At 38.0% G+C, this 27,911-nt stretch overlaps 1 protein-coding gene across 1 annotated transcript in view; it reads left to right on the top strand.

Annotated features, from left to right (window-relative positions):
* LOC103021919 (dynein axonemal heavy chain 11) overlaps positions 1–27,911 on the top strand; it is a 232,881-nt gene that overhangs the window by 150,301 nt on the left and 54,669 nt on the right. The window contains exons 54-62 of the mRNA XM_049480231.1: positions 10,584–10,726; positions 10,827–10,988; positions 14,639–14,872; positions 17,331–17,477; positions 18,497–18,610; positions 19,441–19,584; positions 21,438–21,620; positions 23,363–23,464; positions 24,816–24,950. Of these exons, the coding sequence (XP_049336188.1) occupies positions 10,584–10,726; positions 10,827–10,988; positions 14,639–14,872; positions 17,331–17,477; positions 18,497–18,610; positions 19,441–19,584; positions 21,438–21,620; positions 23,363–23,464; positions 24,816–24,950 (1,364 nt within the window). The remainder of the gene's footprint in view (positions 1–10,583; positions 10,727–10,826; positions 10,989–14,638; positions 14,873–17,330; positions 17,478–18,496; positions 18,611–19,440; positions 19,585–21,437; positions 21,621–23,362; positions 23,465–24,815; positions 24,951–27,911) is intronic.

Genomic DNA, 27,911 nt, shown 5'->3' on the forward strand with positions numbered 1-27,911 from the left:
GCGTGGAAACATTTTTTATTTATTTATTGTTTTTTTTTATAGTATTTTTTTTTTTGGTGCATTAAACAACCAGAAAACCCTTGATATTATTTCTGAGTATTACAAATAAATGACAGCTAATAATAATGAAAGTAATAATAAGTGAGCAATAATAAAAAAAATAAGGGTTATAATCACCCCTAATAACCCTAAACTGTCTCCTGATATTTTGATTCAGGCTGTCCAAATATTCTACCTAAAGCATGTTTAAATATGGGGCTTTTTCTAGCAATTTTATATTTAAAATTTAAATATGCACTAGGATAATACGCTTTGACAGGGTAGCAAAACTCGACAGAACATCGGATTGAAGCCTAGTTCGAATCCCAGTCGTGGTTTTATTCTCTTAATGTTTTTTTCATAATGGCAATTAATGTTATTACTTTTTACATATATATCAATGTAGCCTACATATTTCTACTTATTTCCTGTAATATATTATTTAACAAATACTAATTGATAACATTTGTATAGGCCTAGAAACACACACGTTGTACTGGCTAAATGATACTTTTTTTTCCTCTGTCTGGCCCTGTTACCTCCAGAGGATAGTTAGGTAATTCAAAACACCTGCTTATTGCATGTCTCTATTTATTTTAAGACACTTTTTACTTAGTTTTTTCTTGTTATGAATATATTATTAAAAGACACTTTCTTGTATGGATACATTTGTTTCACTGGGTACAAACAATGCAAATATACCCTCAAAGGTCCTTAGGGTACAGGTGTTTACACTCTAAAAAACAGAGGTACGATATGAGTACTTTTTTGTACTCAAAGGTACATTCTTTATAATTGTACCCTCAATGGTACAATATTGGTCTTTACAGGGTCAGATTTGTTCCCATTGAAGTACAAAGTCATTCCTAACAGCAATAAGTACAGATTTGTACCATTTAACCAGCCAAAAGGTACATTCAGTATTCTGTATCACTGTACTAATAAACAATATATATTTTAACTGCACATGTTTCATTTGAAAGCCAGACAATTTTAGATCATCAAGTTCTTGACACATATTCAGTTGATGATAATGTTTATAATCTTTATAATCTTTACTGGCACAAAAATATGGGTACAAAAAAGGACTTTCACTAAAAGGTACTTTTTTGTACCTCAATATAAGGTACAGCCCCAGCGACAAGCTTTGTACTCTTTTAGGTACAAATCTGTACTTACTTTTCTTAGTGTGTACGTTAAAGTCATTTTAGAGTATTACCCCAGTGACAGTTTAATAGCCTTATTCGGAGAGTGCATAAAGCACAGTGGGTTTAAAAAAAAAATTAACTAATTCATAAATATGCACAGCACAAGTTATCTTTACTCAATAGATGCCTGCTTGAATAATTGACATACATCTTTCCAAGACTGTGAAATACATTTTAGCTAAAGAGCACTTCAGTGCACTTTTTTCACTACACTGAATTCCTGTTTGCCAAATAAAGCTAAATGTTAAAGACAAACATTAAAAAATGGGCAATTAACTTACATTTTCAAAATACATTTAAGGACTGAATTTTATTATTTTCCCTGGGCGCACATGGCTAAAAGTGAAGTGGCTCAATTAATTTAATTAACACAAACATTAAAAAAAAAGGTACACTTGACATCTTAAATCCTCGTGCAGCAATATTAATGTGATAAATCAGCTTTTTGAATCCTACCGTCCATCGTCTGCACTAATCACCAGGAACTAAGCTCCTAACGTCAGGTCTAGAGCTGTAGTTGGAACGACGCAGCTGAACCACGGTAGTTGCGACCATTCGCTGGAACTACGGTTCTGGGAAACACCTGAGTAGCTTAACTAAGGTTCGCACTATGTAAGTTACTAACGTGGTTACCTCCATAGTTCCAACTACGCTTTTGGGAAACACCTGCGTCGCAGCTGCATCGTCCAGACTATGTAAGTTGCTAACGTATTTAGCAACTACGCTTTTGGGAAACGTACCCCGGTTTGATTGATGTGTTGTTGGAAAGCTGACAGCTTGAGTTTTAAAGCAATAGCTAGAGGAGAACGTATTTTAATTTAAGTTTGAATTAGATGTAATACATGTTTGCATTTCGTTGGTATGAACGATGTATAAAATGCCCACATTGGATAAAATATGGATAAAACACAAACATGCAAATTATGAATAATATTTTTTATAAAAGTTTAGCTAAAAAGGTTCATTTATTTTCTGAAAGAAATTACAGCTAAAGTGGCTAGATAACTGAAGCGCAGAGATTCTAAACTTTAATATTGCATATTGGCTGTCAATAATTATTTATAAAGACTGGCAAATATTAATTATGATCTATTTCTTGCCCGCTGGCGGGCCAATGCACCAGAAGAGGATTTATATGGAGTGAATTTTGTGCCAAAAGTTTTACGCCAAAATATTAAATCCACAATCAAAATTTTAAAAATTAAAAGGAAAAAGTGTATGTTACAAATTCAAAAGAGAAAAAAAATATATAGCAAAAATATATTGTTAAATATATTTGGTTATTTTATTATTTTTTGCAGTTATTAGAAAAATATTTTTGTTTGGATTTTGCCAGTCTTTGCTTTCATTTTTGTGTTTTTTGGATTTTCTGTGCATTTTTGTGGATTTTGCTGCTAAAGACTTTTGCTTCTGGAACCTCTTTTGCTTCTGCTTCAGGACAGAGGCTGGCGCGCCGGTGCCAACAGCGGCACGTGCGCGGGTACAGCACGATGTGTGTGTACAGTGTGTACCGACGCGCGTGCCACCGTGAGCCGTAGTGTGTACCGGCCCGCGAGCCTCTCTCGTCTACTACTACTATAAATCCTGATCATAGAGTATGTAAAAAAAATCTAATTCTAAACTCTAGTTTGCAGAGCTCTTTCTGATACCAGCACTTGGTGCAGCAGAACAAAACATTGAGAAACGCATAGCTTTGGTAACTTGTCCATTCGCAATTTATTTACACGCAAATATTTGCAGTTTTTTATTTAAGTAATATTACTTTGTTTTTCTACTCTTGTGCTGAGTTTTTCGTTTTCATCTTTTGAAATTCGTTAGATTAGATTTTTGTAATATGATTAGTTTAGTTTTCTAATTAGGTTAGCTATTTTCCTATTTCCTATTTATTTTTCTGTTATTATAATTTAATTCGTAATTTTCCGTTATTTTAAAAAGCAGGCCTTATTTGCCTTGTGGAGTAATACTTTGACTTATCCCATAATTAAAATAAGTTATTCCATTACACTGCCTCTCCTAAATTTTTAATCTGTTTCTCACTCTCACTTCTCCCTTGCACCTCTCATTTACATTTTTTCTTGTTTGAAACCAGGTTTTTCTCTTTTTTAATGTTAGTGTTCATTTTTTCATTGATTACCAGAAACCCATGTCATTACTGCTACAAAACTTTGTTTTAGCAAAAGTAGTTTAACACGCTTCTGGCCGCCGGCGGGCCAGAAAAATATGATATTTAATATCTGGCTGTGTTTATGAATACTTATAGGTTCAATATAGACACCCAATATGCAATTTTAAAGCTTAGAATCTCTGCTTTTCGGTTATCTAGCCTTTTTAGGCTTTATCTTCTTTCAGAAAATAAACATTTAGGGCGAAATAGTTTATGAACGTTATGAAATATTATTTTCATATTTGCGTTTTTCATACGTCCATATCTAATCAAATGCGGTCATGATATTCATCATGTGAACCGTCTGCCTCTCCGGATTATGGAACAGTGCTCCGTTACTGTAGGATGTACGGTTCCTGAATTAGAGCCAAAACAGCGCGTTACAGTGTGTGTTTACAGTTTAAATCTGCTTGTGTTTCGCTTTGTGTTTACCTCAGGACACTCAAGACACACATTCAACCCCCTCAAGGGCTTCCACCACACTCTTACCTTCAAAATGCCTCCAAACTTAAGAAAATCCATAAATCCACTCACCAGTAATTCTCACATTTATCCAACCAGTGCTTAAAATAATTTGAGGCAGAACTAAAATATGAATTTTAACCCGTTATTAAAAGCGGATTATTGGTCGCTCCACGAATCCACGCATATCTAATGAATCAGGAGACCCTCGCAGACCAGACGCTATGCAAATGAGCTGTGTCAGCCCCCCCCCCCCAATCAGGGGGGGGGGGGGGCTGCTCGGCCACAGAGCTCTGGCTCTCAGAGAATTCCCACTCGGCAGAAAGAGCTGTGTTAAAGCGACAGTGCGGATTTCTGTTTCTATATGAGCAGACCACACAAAAACAGCCTTATCAGTGCAAATCGAGTAGTGGTAGTTTTTATTCTTAAAATATCCAGTCCTTTGGAGAAAAAAAATACCTTGTTCAATACCTGGTTCAAATCACTATAATATCTAACCAGTGAAAGGGAGCAGTTTATAATTTTATTTGATGATTATAAACACTTTATAGCAAAATGTGGAGCTACCAAAACACTTCATCCATATAAATAGTTCATTTTATAAGTCTGAAGATAAAAAAATAAAATAGAAATCTGAAAAGCGCCTAATTTTTTTTCTTTTTTTTTTCATATTTTATCATATTTTGGCCAATACATGTTCCATTGAATAATTAAAGTGCCTTAAATGAATTGTGTAAAGGCTTCTAAGTAATATAAATTCATAGAATTGTCTCTGAATTATTTAATACTAGAGTGATAAGCCTTCAAATTTGAGTATGTAATTTCAGGCGGAAAATGGTAAAAATAGGCTTGGAGCTTAAGAGGTTAAACTGTTTTACTGACAATACTCTGCTGTAACATTAAAATCCCAATTAAATAATTACCCAACTAGCCAGAGAAAAATAATCTAAAATGATGTTTTTCACATTTTAAAACAAAGGTGTAACTAAACAAAAAGAGAAAATAATGATTTGATGGTTAATCAAAAAATATTTAGTGTTGAATGTTAAAAAAATCTTTAATGGATTATAGCAGGATTTGTCATGAACAGGATTTGTCTTATGTTCCATATAATAAAGCAAAGGTTCTGTAAAGGCTAAAAGAATATGATTTATTGGCCGAATAAGAATTTGAACAATATATTAATAATAAGAATAGGAGGTTTTGTAATGACATGTCATAGTAAAACAAGCAAAATATGACTATGGTTTTTCAAATTGAGCATAATTTGTCACATTAAATTTCAGCATGTGTAGGATTACTTACATTAGGTTTCTTAAAGCAGATTGCACCCAAGGCCCTGACAGATAAACCAGGTTTGACAATGAATATGTGAGTGATTAAGGTATCTTACGACTCATCTGAGCAACAGAGCTGATGAGTGCAAAACGTTTAATGACATATAAAAATGGACTTACCTTTTGTAAATTGTCATTCCGCTGTCATTCCACTGAAAAGCTGTGTCCTGTTTTCCTAGTTCTTGCTTACATTCCACTCAGAGCATGGCCTTTCTTTGCAGTCTCTTTGATAGGAAAAAACTCTCCTCTCAAAAGCCAAGTAAGACAGGGAAAGCATTCTTGGTAGAACCACAATGTATATATTTTTTGGGTGACCAGATTGTAGTAAAGACATTGGCCACTCCGGCCACCCCTTTAAGACTCTGCTAATGTAGCTTTATGTATGAAAATTATATTGTAGAGAAAAGAGGAATGTATTACAGAGTTTTGTTCGTTTCATGGGCACCGTCGCCATTGAATCTGAGGGGAACCTGCCCCCTTCACATTTCATGAATGTTTGTTTGGACCCTCCAACCTTTAACATAAAATATACAGTCAACCAGCACTGTTTCTATCGCTTTGTGAAAGAACCCATTCCATGTGATTGATAGGAGAAAACACACACTACCATGAATCATCAGTGCAGTCAGTGCACATTCAGCTCTATACAGGAGGAGGCAAGGCGTGGTGTTCGTCTGAATAACGGACCATGTTAGATTCATTTTTATCAATGCCAAACGGGCATTAGCAGTCAAGAGTTGTGGGAAATGTGTCTTCATTTCTTGTGTTTCTTGCTTTTTGTAATTTAACCCTTTCAGTTCCGGTTCAAGCTATGTCAAGTAAGGAAGGTTTACTGGCTGTGGGATCACTAATTTATTCACAGGGCTTTATGTCACTGTTTACAGGACTCATGGTGTTGAGTATATTTAACTTCTAGATTGAAAAGCCTGCTCCACTGAAGCTCCTTAAGAAAGCACATGCGTATTTGCCGTGACAGGATGGTGACTTTAAGTTATGGAGGGTTTTTTGGCAATATTAAATAGTTATAAACATAATGAATACAGAACCAATTAATTAAATGTTACAATGTATTACTATTATTTAAAATAAAAGCCTCAATAATTAATAATACATTCTTTCAACATTATCAATCAGTGGGCAGGGCTAACTTCGGCCACAACTCCAAACACAAACCCATAACCCAACTGTACTATAATTTTATTGGGTGACTACACACTTCTTGGCATTCTAAAACTTTTGTAACAGTGGCCCCTTAAACCCACCACAAAGTAGTCCACAGCCCACAAAAAAAGAGTATTACCCAAAAACAGCACAACAACCAATATAGCTATTTCAGGTTATAAGCACATTCAACACATTTAAAAATGGTGTCAATGGTTGCTATACTGCTGATCCAATGGCTAGCTTTGTTGTTCACATTATCACATTATCATTTAGCTCAATATTTAGCTAAACACACTGTATATTTATATACATGTATAATTATGTTGCAAATGGTTGTGTAATATATGTCACACATATGTCTGTTTCTGTTTGTTGAAATTTTTCTATTTACGTGAAGGAATGTATTTTACAAAAAAAAAAAAGAAAAAGAGCAAAAAACTGTTGGCCAATGGCCCCCTTGCAGTACCACTGAGGGTCCACGGCCCACAGGTTGAAAAAAACTGATCTAATGGATATATAAAATTTCTAATGCTGGAGACATAGATAAGTTATTACAAAAAAGTCAGATTTATTGGTTTATTGGGTCATGTGTATGGGACATGTGTATGGATTGTAAGGACGTGTATGGTGGCTGCAATACCACTTATTGCCTCTGGGGGCAGCAAAGTGATACAATCTGATACAACAAAAGTCCGATTTTTTGGTTTATCAGGACATTCAAGGAAACTGCATCAGGGGTCTTATAGGAGTCATAAAACATCATTTGTAATCTTTAGTTTACAAGGACACAAAAATGTCTGGCTAAACCACACTGTCCTCTTAATACACTAAATTGTCAGGAAAAATGTCCTCATATACCACCCATACCAACACACACACACACACACACACACACACACAGATATTAATGTTATTAAAGCTTTATACTGGCAGTCAGCAGCAGGGGGCGCTCTGCACTCTGTGTATCAGTGATGGCTCTGGTATATAATGCCCCGGGGTTTATCTAATCTGTGATTATGAGGGTTTGTGGGTGGTTGTTATGAGATGTCTCTGAGGTGCTTGTAACCACCCGACCCCCTCTCACCCAAAATGAATTTCAGGCCCCGCCACTCACTCTTAAAGCGCCCCCTGGGAGCCCCCCCGCCTCTCGCACTCACACACTCTCGCGCCACAGGGGGCTTCATTGTGCTGTTGTCTGATGAATGGGAAACACATGTAAATGCGGTGGGGAGGGGGGGTGAGGAGATTAACGGTGACGAGGACAGACTTGTGCGGCGCTGGATGGCGGCGCCAAACACACAGATGGTGCCGCTCATCTGTCATTGATGTCAAACACAGGGGTCAAAAAGACCCGCTCGAGACCCGCGAATCAGAGTAACGTCTGATTATATTAAATTCTTACAGCATCACACTCTTTAAACACTCTAAATGTAGCCATCTTTCTACACAGATTTAATACACTGATGCAGCGCTACAGTCTCTCATTAGGGTAAATATACAGTACCAGTCAAAAGGTTTACATTTTATTTATTTTATCTATTATTTTAAAATGTTCGGCATTGTAGATTATTACTAAAGTCATCCAAACTATAAATAAAACATACAATTGTTTAGTAAAGAAATAAATGTTACACAAACCAGAACGTTTTTTAAATTTTAAATTCTTCAAAGTAGCACCTCTTGCTTACATGACAGTTTTGCACATTTTGGTACTTTCTCAGTTTTATGAGGAATCATGTAGTAACTTAAAAGTAAAAATACTTTGAAAAGTATTTAGGTGCTCTTATCTAGGGAGCTGTTAACCAGCAGTTTCTGAGGCTGGTAACTCCGATGAACTTATCCTGTACAACAGAGAAAACTCTTGCTCTTCCTTTCCTGGGGCGGTCCTGATTGGAGCCAGTTACATCATTGTTTTTGATGGTTGCATTTTTTTCAAATTGACTGACCATAGTGAAGTGGTTTTTACCATAATATTAGAACATTACTTAATTAGAGCTGTATACCAACTCTACCTCTTCAAAAATGTACAATTGATGCTCTCAAACACATTAAGGGCCCTATCGTACACCCCGCGCAAGGCGTGTAGCGTGGCGCGTTGCCATCGTACACCCCATCAACAGTCTGTTTTTACGCCTTGCGCAAGCGTCCCTAAAATAGCAATGGACTTCTGGAATATATTAACGCCGATGGGCGTGGTGGTCTGGAAATGACATGTGTTCAGGTACATTTCTGGCGTGTTTGATCCTGTGAAAGGACGTCGAAATCCCGTGTCAGTGGCGCACCAAAAACTGAATCATGATCACCCTGCGCTCCAAAATACCCCATACCATCACTTCCTTACCACAGAAAAAAAAAAAACTTACCCAGAGCCTTCAGCAATCAACTATAAAAATCTGCACAGTAACTATAAATTATTATTAGTTATATTTATTTCTGTCAGTTAAAAGGATTTATATTTCTGTTCGGTATACAGACTTAACTGTAGCTTAAAATAGCAGATATATGTATTCTGCTGTTTAAGAATTTCAACAGATGCTTATTCTCACTCAAATGCTGGAGTTTTTGAAATGGAAAATTAAAATAGCACTTTGACTGAACATAAATTTATTTTATTTCACTTTGCTATTATTTAACTGAAATTCACTTTTATATTTGAAAACATAAAGCGCATTGTCATCCTGGCATCTGATGCTGCCCGTCAATTATAAAACAAATAATATAAAACTCAAAACATTTGAAATACACAGAAATATAAAGCTATATGTTAGCATTCGTTTCTTTTTACCAGGGCAAGTGTATTCAATTATTAAACATATTAATTTAGCTAGTTAAAATTTTGTCCAGCGCTCTGAAATGTCAGGAATGCAAAGCAAAGCTTGCAGCGCGCAGAATAACCTCTGTCTTCTGAAATAAATGTTGCAATAAGCTCACTATTAAAGCCACATATTTACTGATGATAATTAATTAAGAGAAATCAGGCAAAATGCGGCGCGACTCTCTCTCTCTCTCTCTTTTTCTCTTTCTCTCTTTCTCTCTTCTGCAGCGCGGCACTGAATTCAGCGCGAAATAATATAAAACTCAGTTTAGTTAAATAAAAATAAGTAAGGACCTGTAAGTTAATCAAATATTGTCAAATATAAAGGATAGGTTGAGGTTTTAATGAGCTGTTTCAATGATTTGAAACTGAAATGTTTATTATTCTGCGCACTCTCAGAAAGCCTGTGGTTGTTTTAAATTACTGTCTTTAATGAGTTTATATTTTATATTATTCATTTTTTATTCATTTTAATTATTTTTATTATTTTATTAACCAAATTATTAAATATATATATATATATATATTTCCCCATAATTCCCATGTTCTTAGTTTATTGGTATAAATTTGATAATCTCTTATCATTCTTATTATTTTACTTCAATTTCACTGCTATTATTATTTTATTCATAAGATATAAATTCATTACTTTTTATGTCAATTTTTATGATCTTTTTAAAAGGTCCTATTTTTCCTTTTTTATGTAAATATTTTATTTGGCTATAGTAAATGTCAGTTTTTATTTCTATTTTTTGATATTTTTAATACCTTTTAAACTGTAAATGAGGGTCCCCCTCCAGTGTAAATAATCGATTGCTTGATTAATATTCAGTTTTTACATAAACAATAAACAGAATAAAGAATAAAATAACTGTACTCTTCTCTAAGCTGCTGGTGTTTCTTCACAGCATGATGGCGCAGTTTCCTATGCGCTCCTAAAATATGAATGAACAGAAGTCAGCGCGCTCCTGTCTCTTAAAGGTAATGACTACAGACCCACTGATTGGCTTTTTTAATTCAGGGAATTAAAACACACCTTTGCGCCGTTGGAGCTGCGCAAGGCGTATTTTTCGCGCCCTTACGATACCAAACACAGAGGACACACCCCTAAATTCAACTGCGCAAAGCGCAATTAACTAGTGCGCTATAGATCATAAAAATAGAGCCCTAACAGTAATTTACTCTTGATAAATTTAGCACAGCAGTTAACTAAAAGACCTTCCAGGGGACTACCTTTTGTGTTCCTTCATAGTCTGGAAGACTTCATTTACAATGTATAAATAAAATAAAAACATTAAATGAGATGCCGTGTGCAAACAGTGTGTGTGTGTGTGTATAAGATACTCTGAAGAGTCTCTCATTAGGGTGAATATATATTTTTCATAACTGTACAGGTGAGGTGCCGGAGGTGCTGAGTGAGGAGGAGGTGGATGGAGTGGTGAGGGGGGTGAAGACGGAGGTGCGTGCCCTGGGCCTGTTGGACACCACAGAGAACTGCTGGAGGTTCTTTAAAGAACGCGTTCATCAGCAGCTCAAGGTCTTTACAACTTCAGTTTATAATTGTCAGAATACAATAGAAAACTATTGCATGTTTCATTCTTATCTCTCTCTCTCTCTCTCTCTCTCTGTGTCTGTAGGTGGTTCTGGGTGTGTCTCCTGTAGGTAACAGTCTGCGTGTTCGTGTACAGCGGTTCCCAGCTCTGCTCAGCTGCACTACAGTCGACTGGTTCCACGAGTGGCCACAGAAGGCGCTACACTCAGTTAGCCTGCATTTCCTGCGGGAGCTCCCTGCTATTGAGGTGAGCTGGTGTCACTATTAGATTCTTCTAAGTAGCAAATTTATCTTTGAGGACAGATCTGCAAACTCTTGGTATTTTAGTCTCAGTGTCTTCATGAGGGAGAGTCACCTGGAATAGTTTTCTCAGCGTCTTGAAGGAGTTCCTGGAGGTGCTGAACAATAGCTGCTGCTTTTCCTTCACGCTGTGAAGCTCCAGCTCATCCTAAATCACCTCAAATCACCATCTCGGATCATCAGGTTTAGATCAGGGGATTAATGTGGAGGATAAACACTTTTTTCTGTTTCTCTCTTAATTGTTTTCATGTCTTTAAGACACAGCCTATCCAAAAAAAAAAATGTCTGCCTAAAACAAACATAGATTGCACACTCTAATATTTTGTTAGACTGCCTTTAGCTTTGATTGCTGTTTGTTTAATTCACTGTGGCATTGTTTCAATAAGCTTCTGCAGTGCCACAAGATTTATTTTAATCCAGTGTTGCATTAATTTTTAACCAAGATCTTGCAGCAGCATTGATGATGGTAGAGTCTGACCACTGCACAAAGTCTTCTCCAGCACATCCCAAAGATTCTCAATCAGGTTATGGTCTGGACTTTGTGGTGAACAACCAACTGCAGCATCAACCCCACAACATTTACTTACTTAAATTACTTACTTTTTTGCCCAGGCAGTAAATAATCTACACTGAAAAAAAAAAGTAAGTCAAAGTACTGTGTAGTTCATAACAGGTTACAGTCAAAACACAGTCCTAGTGCTCTCAGGCTGAAACAGTTCTGAGTAGGAATACCCTGGTAAAGATCTTTAAACTACATGAGTAGAGCTGTGGGTCAGTTACTGTATTTGATCTGACATTGATCGTGATCACCAGAACATGCTGAGAGTTCTCTGCTCACAGCTCTCCACTCTAGTTCGATTCCTCATCATTAGCTCCACTCTGAAGTGAAGACAAATGGGTGATCACATGCACCATGAGCGTGATGACAGTCTCTTGCTGAGTGTGTGTGTGTAATGTTGTTTTCCCTGTCCCAGTGTAACGATCACTAAGCAGGATCATTTATGCTAATGATGCAGCAGTGATTAATACACACAGCCTGACCCTCTAAGGAGACACAGCTGTTTCGGGCAGTGCCAGACTGTGTGTGTGTGTGTGTGTGTGTAGACTCCAGAGCAGCAAACAGTCTGTCATTATCAGTGTTTTTAGACCACACACTTTGAGCAAGAAAGTTAACAGACAGCTCTCTGAAAGAGTGAATTTAGCTGCTTTTCTGATCCAGGCATATGAAGATTCCCACCATTGCTGCAAAGCTCAGCATTCAGTTATGTCTCAGTCAGACGTGCATCTGATTACACGTGTGGTTTGATTAGACTCTTAGAAAATGATGCCTGCTAGACGTGCCTTTACAATGCTCTCAAAAGATATTTTGCTCAGTTGACAGACTTTGACAAGCAGAAAGACTGTTTAGAAGAAATCCCCGCCATCTACACCAGTACTGAGATGATCATTCCAGAATGTTGTACTTGTTCCTCTGCATGAAGGATTCAGTAGATTTTGAGCAGTGTTTAGTGTTTAGGGTCGTCGTCCAGTCCTGATGCCTGATGACTTTATCTTTCTCACCAATTCTTAAACATTGTTCTCAAAAATCTTTCGATATTGACTGGAATCCATGAGACCCTCAACTTTAACAATATTCCCAGTACCTGCACTGATCACACAGCCCCACAGCAAATAACTCAATTTTAGTTTCTTCAGTCCACACACAGAACCTTATTCCAAAATGATGCTGGCTTGTCTAAATGTGCTTTAGCATGTGCAGAGAAAAGGCTTCTTCTGCATTAATCTCCCATTCAGCCTCTCCTATATAAAGTGCACTGAATAGCTGAACGATGCACAGTGACTCCATCTGCAGCAGCAAGATGAAGATGTAGGTGTTTGGATCTGTGGTCTGTAGGTTGACTATGACTGTTCTCACCATCCTTCTCCTCTGATTATCTGAGCTTTATCTTGTTCTGTCACTTCAGGCCTTATCTAGAACTGTGTCTGTGGTTCTTCCATTTCCTCACTCTGTTCCTCACAGTGGAAACTGACAGCTGAAATCTCTAAGATTCTGAGCTTTTTATATCTTTCCTTTAAACCATGATGTTGAACAATCTCTGTTTCAGGTCATTTGAAAGTTGTGTTTTGAGGCTCCCATGTTGCCATTCTTCAGAGAAGATAAAAAGAGGAGAAAAACTCCTCTGTTCTGTTTGTGATCTGTTCTGGGCCTCATGGTGACGCTTCATTCCTGTCTTTTCTGTAGAGCGTCACACTGCCCCAACTGCTGGTGTGACAATCTGGGAGCATCGCGTACGACTGTCCCTTTGCTAGTAGTGATACGAGACTAAGGAACACAGCTCAGTGCAGGACATCCTGTAGCTACATGTTTTGCTGTCCCTTATGGCAGAACCTCCAACTGTCATTGTTCAGCAGGATAATGCTCACCCACACACAGCACTGGTTTCCCAGGAGTGTTTCCACCAGATTGCAGCACTTTCTTGTCCTGCCCGTCTCCAGATTTATCACCAATCCAGCATTTATGAGAGCAGCTGGGGCAGCAGATTCAGCAACCTACGAGTGTAGAGCAGGATCTACAGGCTCAACTACAACATCTGTGTACCTTTGGGATGAGTTGGAGTGTCGGAACTAATCGTACAGCATCAGAAACTGACCTTATAGGCTGGAGCATAAGATATTATTAAATAATTCTCTGTAAGACTCTGTAACTAGCACATTCAGTATTTAGCACATTTATTCTCCTAAAGTTAGCATTTTCTAGTGGGTGGGGTGTATGTACATTTTGGGGGATGTAAATATAATATTGAAAGATATGTTATATTGATGTAACAGTTTTGGGGATTTGGAATTCACTCCTTCCAGCTCTGTTTAGTTTGGTTATAAACACTCAGCGAGTTAAAATAGTTCCATTGCTGCTCTGTTTGTAGCTGCTCTGTTTGGCTTGTAAGCACTGCTTCAGTGCTAGGTTACCTGTATGTGGCGGAGTAATTCATGGAGTGCTTCGGTTACAGTGAATTACCGACTGATAACGGCCCTCATAGAACGCCTCTCAGCCAATCACATTGCAGCTTCGGAACTAACTGTTGTTTAATAGAGGTTCTCCAATAGCTCTTTACAATAAGGATACATTAATAACAGTATTTATGACGGAATGTCTTAACTTACTATTAACTGATAGTTAAGACTTTAATATTCAGTCTATTTTTTATTATTTACAATATTCTTAAGTATTAAAAAGTAGTAATGTCTAAGTGTCAATTGATAAGTTAGACAGGCTACTTTCGTAAGTCCTGTTAATTGATGTATCCTAATTGTAAAGTTCTACCTGTTCTCCTTTTGGGTCTTGCTATAAGAGAGGTTCTTCTTTTAAAGCCACACGACCATTAAAATGTCCACCAGCTCCAGTTGCTGTGTTTACCCGCAGTAGGTCGTTATTTTCCCAGGCTCAGATTGAGTCAGTCCGGCCACCTACCAACCCAGAGATGAATTCAGGATTTATAAGGATGATATTTCAGGACCTGTCAGGATCTGAGTATGTTAAAGAGAGCTTAATCCAGCAGCTCCATCTCTCTCTCTCTCTCTCTCTCTCCTCCTTTACAGCCCACCGTTCAGGAACCCATCAGTCTTTTCATGGCCCATGCTCATGCCAGCGCCCGGCAGGCTGGAGAACGGTACCGGCAGAGTGAGCGCCGGCACTACTACAGCACCCCCCGGAGCTTCCTGGAGCTGCTCCGACTTTACGGGGTTCTGCTGGGAGAGAGGAACCAGCTTCTTCAGGAGAAGCTGCACAGACTGCACTCGGGCCTGCAGAAGCTGAAGACCACCGCTGTGCAGGTACGGCCCAGCCAACGCTTCCCTGTGGACCCCATGTGGGTTTATCTGTTAGTCTGTGGGCTCCATCTGGAATACAGTTACAGGCTTTGCAGATGATGATTGCTCACATGGGCACCAGTTGCTCAGATTGGCAACATTATTGACCCACACAGGCAAGAAACATCTGCACGTTAGATCTTCATGTGAATAATATTGGGAGATAGGGGTAGTGTAACTAAACATCTGAAGAAAATGTCTTTTAATATAACAAAAATAAATAAATTAAAATAAGACCAACCATCTGCCAACATGCCTAACATGCCCAAGTTCTCTCCAAAAGGCTTGTAAACTATAACTTTCATTTGTGGGACAATATTCTGCCAGAAATAATTGTAACAACCAGTTTTATTGTCAATCTATGCCACCAATATATTAATAATATTGTAACATAATAGTGCATTTATATATTCTAATCACAAATAACAGTACCATATTTTTCGCAATATAAAGTTCAATTAAAATTTTATAATTTTCCCAAAAATCGTCAGTGTGCCTTATAATCCAGTGTGTCTTATCAGTCAGGTTGTAAGGAGCAGTAAAGCCACCCCATTGAGGTCCAGCGTTATAAAGGAGTTTCAGTTTAGTTCTTCAGCACTGAGACTGGAGCAGTATTAGCATTAGCCGCTAACCACACTAAGCGCTATCTCTTTTGCCGTTAAGAGCTGAGTATTATTGGCCTGTAGCCTGCTGCTAACCCCGGCTAGCACTGCTGGAGCAGCATTAGCATTACCCTGTAACCGAACTAAGCAATAGCTCTTCCACCATTCAGAGGTGAGTATATCAGAGTGTAGCCTCCTACAAAGCTATGTGGGAAAAACCACTCGCAAATTTCACCCTGGCTTACCAGAACACCCAAGGGTCCTCAGTGTAGTGCTGTGGGTCGGCATTACAAGATGATTACCTACAAATTCACCTGTAGTTTAGCATTTTGTGAGTTTCATACATTTTAAGTTTGAAATAAAAAAATGTATTGTTAAAATCTTGTCTCATCTCATTCTCATGAACCCAGTATGGTGTCTCATCTCATCTTGTAAGATGGGACTAGTCACCCTAATCCCAATAGTTAAGACAGTAACAAACGTTGTGGTAACCAAGTCTTCAGCAGTCCTAAGATCTTATTGCTGGAAGTACTCCTACATCTAAAGCGTCTACCAACAAGCTTCACCATGGAAAAATCCACCACTGTAAAAAAAGTTACTAATAATACATCGTTTAGCCATAGTTGAATCATCTACACTGCAAAGCTCCATCAGAACCAGTTGGTATTTAAACTAGAGCATTCCCAAGGCTGGAGGAGTGGATTAGCGGTTTGGTATATTACACACTAACAGTTTATTCAGGCCACGCTCTAAACCACACAACATGCCGAAGGTTCTCCTCATAAAACTTGGATTTCAGAGGAGAGATGATTTCTTCTGCCTCTATAAACCAGGATTTATTATTTAAATGAATCTGAAGCGCTTATATAACTAAAATATCAATCACTGAGTTATGTTATACAACATTTCCCACTTCCTTATCACGCATTAACAAAGAATCTCTTTCAGAATGTCAGATTTACTGTCTGGACGTACACTATCTGGCCAAAAAAAGCCGCCACCTAAATTTAACCAAGCAAATAGGTTCTAGCCTCCTATTAGATAATTACTGCATTATCTTTTAACTGGCAACAAGTTATTTAAGCCCAACTAATGTAATGAGCTGCTTCTCATTTCTTAAACAGCCATGTTCGAAGACATATCCTGTGTTTTTAGAAAAGATGTAAGTCAGTTTGAGAAGGGTCACATCATTGGCTGCATCAAGCAGAGAAAACATCTAAAGAGATTGCAGAAACTACTAAAATTGTTAAAATTACTAAAATGTGGCTGGAAAAACAATACTTAATGATCGTGATTGGGTGATCACCTAAACCTTTGGTGAAATCAAATTGAAGAAAAACAACAGCAAATCTCAGGCATGTTTATTAATGACATGAAGAGCATTTCCACACACACAATGTAAAGGGAACGCAAGGGAATGGGACTAAACAGCTGTGTAGTTTTAAGAAAACCACTAATCAGTGAAAAACTGAAAAACAGCTTCAATTTGTTAGAGAGAATGTAAAGATTAGACTCTGGAACAGTGGAAGAAGATCATGTTGTCTCATGAGTCCAGATTTACCCTGTTCCAGAGTGATGGAGCATCAGGGTAAGAAGAGAGGCAGCTGAAGTGATGCATCCATCATGCCTTAGTGCCTACTGTACAAACCTGTGGGGGCGGAGCTATGATCTGGAGTTGCTGCAGTTGGTCAGGTCTAGATTCAGCAACAGTGTGTGCTGCAAGGCAGAAATGTTCCCAGAAAAACTTTCAGAAAGATCAGAACATGTAGTGTGTGTTTGTGTGTTTGTGTGTGTGTGTGTGTGTGTGTGTGTGTGTGTAGGTTGAGGAGCTAAAGGCTAAGCTGAACTCTCAGGAGGTGGATCTGAATGTGAAGAATGTCGCAGCCGAAGCTCTGATCAGTAAAATTGGTCAGCAGACGGAGAGAGTGAGCCAGAAGAGGAGGGACGCTGATCTGGAGGAGCAGAAGGTAAAAAACACTCAGCAGTTCCTCCATATCAGGGTTCATGCTGTTGTTACTGTAGCTGTGTTCCAGTGTCTTGGCTACAGTCTAAATAGGGGCGGGTCCTGTTCTTTAAAGAGTGGTTTTCAGTAGCCTGTTGCTTTGTGGTGACGTCATGCACAAACGTCACATGATGACACTGAACTGCTTAACAGAAATGAGTATTGTATTTTTCACTCTGTAGGGCGCACTATCAATAAACTATTTTCTGGTCTATTTTTATCATAAGGCTCACCAGATTATAAGGTGTATTATGCGACAGTAGTAAGGAACATGGGAGTTGCCATGTTTTCCTTCTAATTCAGCAGGTCTCACTGCTGGGTGGTGGTGGGTTGGTAACTAAGTTAAATAAAGCTAAGTTAAGTAAACAAAACTGTAATTCTAAAAAAAAGAAAATTCTTTCAAAGTCATACAAGCGCTGGATGTTAATTAACACAGATTTCTCTCTCAAAAACGAGTAAAGCGCTTCTGTTTATTTACCGTAAGCTTAGATTTCCTGATTTCCACTAAGGCTGGGTGCAGCAGCATTAACATTAGCATCTAACTGCTAATGCTAAAGCTAATGCTAGCCGGTGTTGGCAGAAAGAGCTTGTGCTTTGCGTGGTTATTAGCTAATGTTAATACTGCTCCAGCAGTGCTAGCCAGGGTTACCAGCAGGCTACAGACTGATAATACTCACCTCATACTCATACTGCACGCCAAGGGGGGGGGGGGGGGTCAGATTTTGCAGGACACCACTTCTTTTTCTTCTTCTATTGTTTAATCTGTGATGGTAGCCTGACTCAAACTCCTGTAAATAATCTGAATCAGTTTAAACCGTCTGAACCGTTCACACTGCAGAAGAACTGGACCATGGTTCAGTAGATCCGGACTGAGAACACCTCTTTTGCTCTGTCTATAGGTCAGGACTGTGGTTTGCGGTACCTTCAGTTTTATTAAGGTCTTATTTTAAGCCTTGGTTCTTAAAACTATGTGTTTGTGTGCAGGTGGCAGCGATCCAGGCGGAGGTGACTTTGAGGCAGCGGGACTGTGAGAATGACCTGGCTAAAGCAGAACCGGCTCTAGAGGCAGCAACTACAGCTTTAAACACACTCAACAAGGTTTCATTCAAACCAGACTTTAAAATCACAGTAACATAGTGGAGTTAAATATAGAGTAAAAAACTGTAAAATGCTCCAGCTACTGTTTTTCAGTAGGGTGAATATACACTATATTGGCAAAAGCATTTACTCCCCCATCCAAATCAGTGAATTGAAAAGAATGGGTCGCTCTCAGGAGCTTAGTGAACTCCAGTGTGGTATTGTGATATGATGCAGCATCTGTGCAACAAATCCAGTCAAGAAATTTCCTCACTACTAAATATTCCACAGCCAACTGTCAGTGCTATTATAACACAGTGGAAGCGACTGGGAACATCAGCAATTCAGCAGTACTTGTCTGACTGAGGGGGGATTATTAGTATGGTGTGGAGTTCGAACCCTTAGTTCAAGTGAAAGGAACTATTAATGTTTCAGTATACCAAGAGATTTTATACCGATAGAGCACCTTTGGGATTGAAATTGTGCGACAACTTTCGCTTTCATTTAGTATATTTAAAAAGGTGACTTTACACATTGTGATTATATACTTTTTATTTAATCCCCATTTCATCCAACACCAGTCTCTGACTTCACAAAAGTGCTTCTAGAAGAATAGTGAAAAATTCCCATAAACACTCTCCTAAACCTTGTGGAAGACTTCCCAAAAGAGCTGAAGATGCTATAGCTGTAAATGATTGTCTGATATCATATTAAACCCTATAGATTAAGAATAACTATGTCACTCTGAATGCAGGTGAGCGAATGTATTTGGCAGTATAGTGTATATTGGTAACACACTGAACGCAGGTACTATTAGGTGATATAAATCTCTATGTAAATGTACTGTGCAGGTAAATCTGACCGAGCTGAAGACGTTCCCTAACCCTCCGAAGGCGGTAATGAACGTGCTGGCGGCTGTGATGGTCCTCCTGGCCCCTCGTGGACGTATTCCTAAGGAGCGTGGCTGGAAGGCTGCCAGAGCCTTTATGGGCAAGGTGAAGCTGCTGTGATGAAAGCCCCTCCCCCCTCCACCCTGCACCACTTCAGTCTGATTCATGTCATTCTAATCCACACTCAGGCCTTGACACGAAGACCTTGACAGTATGAGTAGTGCTTTATATACAGTAGCTTATATTTTCAAAACAGCTCCGTCGCTGGAGATGAAATACGAATGGACTTATGGGGTTTGAGGGAACAGGACTTTACTACCTCTGATGATACAGAGGTGAAATGATGGTGAAAAACACGACTATATCTGACACAATAAAACCAGTGTGGTCAGACAGACTGACGTAATATGTAAAGCTGATGTAAACATACATAAGAATCTCTCATTGTTTAGTTACAGAAACAGTGTGTGAAGCTACCTCCACCATGTTTAGAAGCCGTATTTTACAACTGAGGTTGTAAAAAAAAAAAAAAGCTGTTAAAGCAGCACTAGGTAGGATTTCCTTGATTTTTGATATTTTTAAATAAGTAAAATTACAGCTTGAAACTCACTGCAGTGCTGCATTGAGGTGTAATAGGAGGAATAGCGGTGCTCTTGTCTGTGTCGGAGCTCCTCTGAGCTCAAACCAGACTCTGTAAGTTTTCCGAGGCAGCCGCGACCAACGCTCGCGAGAACTGCGACCTGCTTTCCAACCTTTAGTTCTAACAGTTCTACAAGGACTACTGGTTAATTCTTGACAAACATACAGACACTCTGGCAGAAGCTGGAAAGAGACCGAATATGTATTTGAAAGCCAGAAAACGAGAAAGAGAAACTAATCCGCCTGAAACATTTATTACACTCTACAACTGTAGGGGGAGCAAACGAGCACAAAATCTCAATCCTACCTAGTGGAGCTTTAACGCACATGATTATTCAGGAAACTTCAATGCATACATTTTTTTAATGAACATTATTTCTGTTACTAATTCGACGCAACGTCCTGCTGTTTGTACATCTTTTTACAGATTATGGTGAGATATTACAGATTTTTATTTTTAATTTTTTTATGCGAAAGTCACTACTGCTCTAATTTTTTTCTCCTCTGCCTGTTTAATCCACCCCTATATCACCTTGAGATTTCCTTCATGCCTTCCACCTGCATAGTATAAATAACAACAGTGCTTGTGATTCATTTGTATATGCCTTTTGTGTGATTCTAACGGCACAAGACATACTATTCCTGTTGTTATGATAGCAAAGACACACTGAAATGCCCTCAATCATGCTGCACGTTGCACGGTTGATGGCTCAACTACAGATAGCTAAAAAAAAAAGACTGCGTATTCTAAATGGTGCGAGTTAAACAGATATATGTAAGCAAACATATTTGAATATAAATTTAATCCCACTGTTATTATCTTACCATACCTAACCTTTTTTTTTTTTTTTTAGAAGAAGAACAAAATGGATTTTACTTTAAATTAACTTTAAAGCAATAACTTAGTAGACAACCATATTTTCTGCGCTATAAGGCGTACTTAAAATCCTTTATTATTCCCAAACATCTAGAGTGCACCTTAAATATGAATTTTATCAGTCAGGTATTAAGGAGCAGTAAAGCCACTCTGCTGAAGTACAGAGTTATACAGGAGTTTTAGTTGGGCTGGAGCAGTATTAGCATTAACCGATAACCGCAGTGCTAGCTCTTTTGTTATTTAGAGGTGAGTATAGCAGAGTCATCGGATCACTCTGGGTTCCTCAGTGTAGCAGTGCTGCTAACCATGCTATTACACCAGTTTGGGGGTGTAAACTCAGTGGCGTAGAGAAGGATAGGTTGTGAGAAATTATGTCACAGCAGTGAGTTATGACGTCACAGTGTTTGGTTGTGCGGTCAGTCTGACGGTCGGTTTCCCGCAGGTTGATGACTTCCTGCAGGCGCTGGTGAGCTACGATAAGGAGTGTATCCCGGATCAGTGTCTGACGGTGGTGAAACAGGAATACCTCAGCAGCCCCGACTTCCTCCCCGAACACGTCCTCACCAAATCCTACGCCGCCGCCGGACTCTGCGCCTGGACCATCAACATAGTGCGCTACTACGAGGTCACAACTCTTTACAGATTACACACAATACATAAAACACAAAATATTACATTAATAAATAATTTACATTTGCATTTGTATTGTAATTAAACAGGTCAAATGACATACAGTTATGATTTATCATAACCACTTCTCAAAACTGCCTCTCATCAGGACTGCCCCAGGAAAGGAAAAGCAAGAGTTTCCTCTGATGCATCGATGGATGGATAGATAGATGTATTGGGATGTATTCTGATCGTCATCTATGTCACAACAATAGAGAAACACAGTCTGCTTAAACTAATATCACACAAAAACCATTATATGTTTGCATGATTTTATTGAACACAACATGTTAACATTCACAGTGAGGGAGGAAAAGTATGTGAATCTTTGGTTGACCCTCCTTTGGCAGCAATAACCTCAACCTCAATTTCCTGTAGTTGCAGATCAGACCTGCACAATGATCAGGAGGAATTTTGGATCATTTCTCTTCACAAAACTGTTTCAGTTCAGCAAAATTCTGGTGTGAATTGCTTTCTTGAGGTCATGATGCCACAGTATATCTATTGATTTGAGGTCAGGACTCTCCAGAAGGCATATTTTCTCCTGTTGAAGCCATTCGGTTAATTTACTTCTATGTTTTTGGTTGTTGTCCTGTTGCATCATCCATCCTATGTTGAGCTTCAGTTGGTGAACAGATGGTCTTAAGGTTTCCTGGAAAATGTCTTGGTAAACTTAGGAATTAATTTATTTGCTGAAGACGGCAATCCGTCAAGGCCCTTAGGCAGCAAAGCAGCCCTAAACCATGATACCCCCTCCACCATGTTTCACAGTTGAGATGAGGTTTTGATGATGGTGTGCTGTGCCTTTTTTCTCCACACATAGCGTTTTGTGTTCTTTCTAATCCACTCAATGTTGGTTTCGCCTGTCCACAGTATATTTAGCCAATAGTGCTGTGGAACATATAGGGGCTTTTTTTTAACTTCAAACATGCAGCAATGTTTTTTGGACAGCAGTGGCTTCCTCTGTGGTGTCCTCCCATGAACTCCATTCTTGTTTAATGTTTTCCTTATTGTAGATTTGTCAACAAAAAAAAAGCATGTGTCAGAGATTTATGTAAGTCTTCAGCTGACACTCTATGATTCTTCCTCACCTCGTTGATCATTCTGCGCTGTGCTCTTGCAGTCATTTTTAAAGGAAGAGCACATCTAGAGAGCTCTTCTGAGAGCTCTTTTGTGAGAGGCATGATTCACATCAAGCAATTCTTCTTAAGAACAGAAAACTCAAAACTGGTGTGTGTGTTTTTTTTTATAGAGCAGGGCAGCTTTAACCAACACTTCCAATTTCATCACATCCTGGCTCCAATTAGCTCTTAGAAAAGTCATTAGCCGAGGGGTTCACATACTTTTCCCCCCTCGGTTAACACGTTGTGTTCAATAAAACCATGCAAATATATATAAATTTTGTGTAGTATCAGTTTAAGCAGACTGTGTTGGTCTATTGAAGATCAGAATACATTTAATGACCAGTTCAGGCAGAAATCCAAGTAATCCCAAAGGATTCACATACTTTTCTTTGCAACTGTAGATACTACAACTGAAGCTATACTACTGGATTCCTTATGTTATCCTTCATAATCTGGATGAGTTCAGTATTCAGACTTTTGGTACTGTATATAAGCGATATTTGTGTAATACTGTGTTAATTGTGTTAATTGTTTGTGTGTGTGTGTGTGTGTGTGTGTGTGTGTGTGTGTGTAGGTGTACTGTGAAGTGGCTCCGAAGCGACAGGCTCTTTCTCAGGCGAACACTGAGCTGGACAGTGCTACGGCTAAACTGTTCAGCATTAGGAAGAAGCTGGATGTGAGTGCCGTGCTGCCCTCTATTTTACTCTGATCTTAATCAATCTGTCTGTATTTGTTTTATTATTATTATTATTATTATTATTATTATTATTATGTGCTCATCACATATTGTGTAATTTAGTTTTTAAAGCTGGTTAAATTTGAAAGGTGTTCTGTCTAGCCATAAATTAAAACAGTTACACTTTCAATGAATGTCATCTCTGTAAGACTCTATAAACATACTCATATCACAATCTAAAGGCATTATATACATTTAGAAAAATGTATAACCCATCATAGCCATGTTTATTATGCATCATGAATTGTGATCATAATGCATTAATTGCTGTGTTTATAACTTGTTATACGTCAACACCAGGAAAGTCAGTCCCAGCTTACAGAATTATGCATTATGACTTAAAAAAAAGCTTCCAACTTATTATTTACAAACTCTGTATAATACTCAAAATATTTTTTCACCACTCATGAATTATACTTGTCCTGAATATAATATTAGTTATAGTCACTTATAATGGATTATAACAGGTCCAAGTAAGGTGACAGACTTTTATTGTGGGACTAGATTAATACTGATAGATATATACTATTTTAAAATACATATTATAAGCACAGCTTATAATGTATTATGATCACAAGCCATAATGCATAATAACCATGGCTATAATGGGTTATGCATGTTCATAAATATGTAAAGCCATGTTTATAACGCCTCATAAATGCATTTAAATGTGTTATGATTGTGTTTATAGAGTCTCATATAAACATTCATAGAAAGTGTTACCATAAAAACTAAACTGCTGGTCAGTTATGTTTGTTTTGTGGTCTCAGGTATTTGTTTGTAGGCAGTAGGGGTGGGCGATATGGCCCTAAAATAATATTATGATATTTTATGGTATTTCTGCGATTACAATAGCGATTAGCGATATTAGCGATATGACAAAACACTGAATTAAAAAAGTTCTTTCAAGAATACACTACTGCATGATACTAATAATGCACTCCAAATATTTCAGTATATCCAGGATCAAAGTAAAATAAATGATACTGAACAGATATAATCTGTCTCTAGTAGATATATAAAGAGAAATGAGAACATTGTGAATTTTTATTTTGCTAAAATATTCAGAAATGTTGGTGATATTATTGCATACTATATGATATGGTACAGCAGACCTGACCCTTCATATCAGCACAATCTCACCCATGTCAGTTTCTGTGTTTTATCTGTATTTTAGAAGCATCACAATCCTCTAAAACACAGTTTTATTACTAAGTATGAATGTGATTAGGACTCTATTTAAAGTATTGCTCAGTATTGTTCATGATCAGCACTTTCTGATGTGTTTCAGGATCTGGACGGCCACCTGCAGAACCTCACGGCTCAGTTTGAGCGAGCGGCCGGAGAGAAGCTGCGCTGCCAGGAGGAAGTGACCCACACCAGCACCACCATCCAGATGGCCAATCGGCTGGTGGGAGGCCTGCAGGTACGGAGTGGGGTTTGGTGGGGCAGGAAAGAGCTGCATCACTGGTCTGGAGGAAAAAGCCTCCATCAACATGTGGCTACGGGTTATGGCCGGTGGGTTTGGCTGGCGGATGAGGTGCTGGGTTAGGAAGGAAAGGATGCACCAGGACAGAAACACCAGCCGAATGGCCAGAAGGTCAGTGAGCACTGGCCAAACGAAGGTCAGGACAGGAAAGCTATTTCATAGCCCATTAGCATTTTCCCTCACCTGCCAACTGACTGGCTGATGCTCTGTGAGCCTCTTACTGTAGTAATGTTATATGCTGCTTAATATTTAAAGAACATAATCGGTATTAGTGTTGTCTTGATTCTAAAATTCTGACTTTCTATACATTATCTACCTTAATATCTCAATATTAATACTGAAACAATACCACAGCAAAAACCTAAAACATGGAACTAAAAATAATATTCTAATATTAATGAGTGATTAAAAAACAGGGAAACTTAACAATGAAATTATTATACTTCATTTTAAGTAAGAACATTATATGTTTGTCTTTTTTTTTACTAATCTCACTGATTAATTCATTTAATAACACTCAATACACATTTGGGGGTCAAAGTTTGGGTTCGTAGTGAATAAAGGTTCAGAAAATAATTTTAACTATTTAAAGAAGCATTTAAAACAGGGTGAGCATTTAAACATTAAAACTGCCAGAGTTTTGTGAATTATCACGTGATCTGTTTGATGTGTGGACGCTTTGAGGAACTTACGTTGCCATGGCTGATGAGTCGACTCATAAATGATTGAAATTCAGCCTGCAACACAGATCTTGCCTCAGACTCTGGATTATACTTCAGAATGTGTTTGTGCTGAAAACTGAGAAATAAAGCAGTCAACAAGCAACAGAAAGCTATTCTGAAAGAAACGTATTGTGTATTCCACAATGGATTAATCACAGACCCGTCACCTCTCACAGAGAAACAGTTGACTCTCAGTGTTGAGGCTCATTAAGTTATCTAGAAGCCCTGTCTGGCTTTCTCTTCTTACCCTCATAATATTCTGCAGTGACGGGAGAAATCACACTGCACACACTGCCCCCTGTGACACTCCTTCAAAATGCTGCTCTTATTTTAAGACGAGTTCATTCTGAAAGTACCGGTACTTACAAGTATTGAGATACTGTTCTAGTATTGGTATACTTGTATACCACAGCAATAATCTGTATATATCATATGTAAAAATACACTGTTTGGCCAAAAAAAAAGTCTCCACCTGGATTTAAGTAAGTAAATGATGTGGGGTTGATGCTGCAGTTGGTCTGCAGGTCTAGGTTCAGCAACATTATGCGCTTAAAGAATGAGGTCAGCTGACTACCTGAATATACTGAGTATTAGGGGTGTCACGATTTTCTAAATCCTCGATTTGATTTTATTTCCGATTTTAGGGTCACGATTCGATTCGATTCTTAATTTTCTTTTTTTTACAGCAGAGAGGTCTATGCCAGTTTTAGATTAGTCTATGGTCAGTTATTGGTTTGATTCATCACATTTACAATATCTTATTTCAAAAGGTGGGCTTGATATAAGTGATAAAAGTGATACAAGTGATCTGTAATACACCACATTAGGCACTAATGGTCAAATTTAAATAATTTAATTAAGATATATATATGTAATGCCATCTAGTGGCTTTTTTTGGTAGCAGCAGTGTGCACTATTAAAACAGCAATTCAACAATCATGTACAAAATAATAGAACAATTAGAGCCTTAACAAACTGAACTGTATCCTACTATAACAGTTAAACATGAAAAATAAGACTCGGTCCCTGAGAATGACAAGTTTGTTTCTTTAATAAAGATATATTATTAACTTTATCTGAGAGAAAGATGCTCCTTAAGGTACCAAAACTATTAACATATTTGAGGCTAGAGAAAACACCTGTTATTTTTATATATTCAAGTTTTTCTTTAAGAAGATGAGAATGTCCACATTCTCTGGAGAAAGGGCTGCTCTTTGACCAGTCATAATGTCCATGGCGTCGGCTACAGTATGCTGCGCCATTTGCGTAGTGCGTGTGCTTGCATAGCTTAGAGGGAGGGATCGTCGATCATCTTTTTTACTTCGATGTTCGAGACAATTTCGATCGATTTTGATAAAATATCGAAATCGTGACACCCCTACTGAATATAGACCAGGTATTCAATCAATGGATTTTTTCTTCCCGTTTGAACACAAAAATATTCCAAGATAACAATCATGGAATCATGGGTCTGGAATTGTGAAAAAGTGATTCAGGGAGCATGAGATCATCATTTTCACACATGGATTGAGAGAGAGTTCACCACAGAGTCCAGATCTTAACCTCATTGAGAATCTTTGGGATGTGCTGGAAGGAGAAGACTTTGTGCAGTGGTCAGACTCTACCATCATCAATGCTGCTGCAAGATCTTGGTTAAAAATTAATGCAACACTGGATTGAAATAAATCTTGTGGCTTTGCAGAAGCTTATCAAAATAATTCCACAGTTAATGCGTTCTGCAATTAAAGCCAAACACAGTCCAATAAAATTTGTGTGTGCCTTTTTTTGTGGTAATTTATTTTTGGACAGGCAGTGTATATTGCCAAAATTAAGCAAAGATTCACAAAGTTGTGTTAATGGACCCATTTATTGTAACAAATTGTTTTTTGACTTTATCAATAGGGAAACTTTTTTGGGTTATTTGGTTGTATGTATATAGTGAGTATTAACTCTTTACTACTCTTTAATAATTTATGTTTATTTAATTGTGAGTGTAATCTATATTAGGATTCTCTGATGCATCAAATGGTCTAACACAGAGTAAACACAGATGCTCCTCCAGTCATGGATAACTCTGGCTTAAATAGGGTGGAGCGAAATAGCTCTATACTGATTTTTATTGGATAAATATTGTTTTTTTTTTATATATATATATATAACTCCATGAATTTAAACA

Source organism: Astyanax mexicanus, chromosome 6 (genome assembly GCF_023375975.1).
Source record: "Astyanax mexicanus isolate ESR-SI-001 chromosome 6, AstMex3_surface, whole genome shotgun sequence".
Taxonomy (NCBI): domain Eukaryota; kingdom Metazoa; phylum Chordata; class Actinopteri; order Characiformes; family Acestrorhamphidae; genus Astyanax; species Astyanax mexicanus.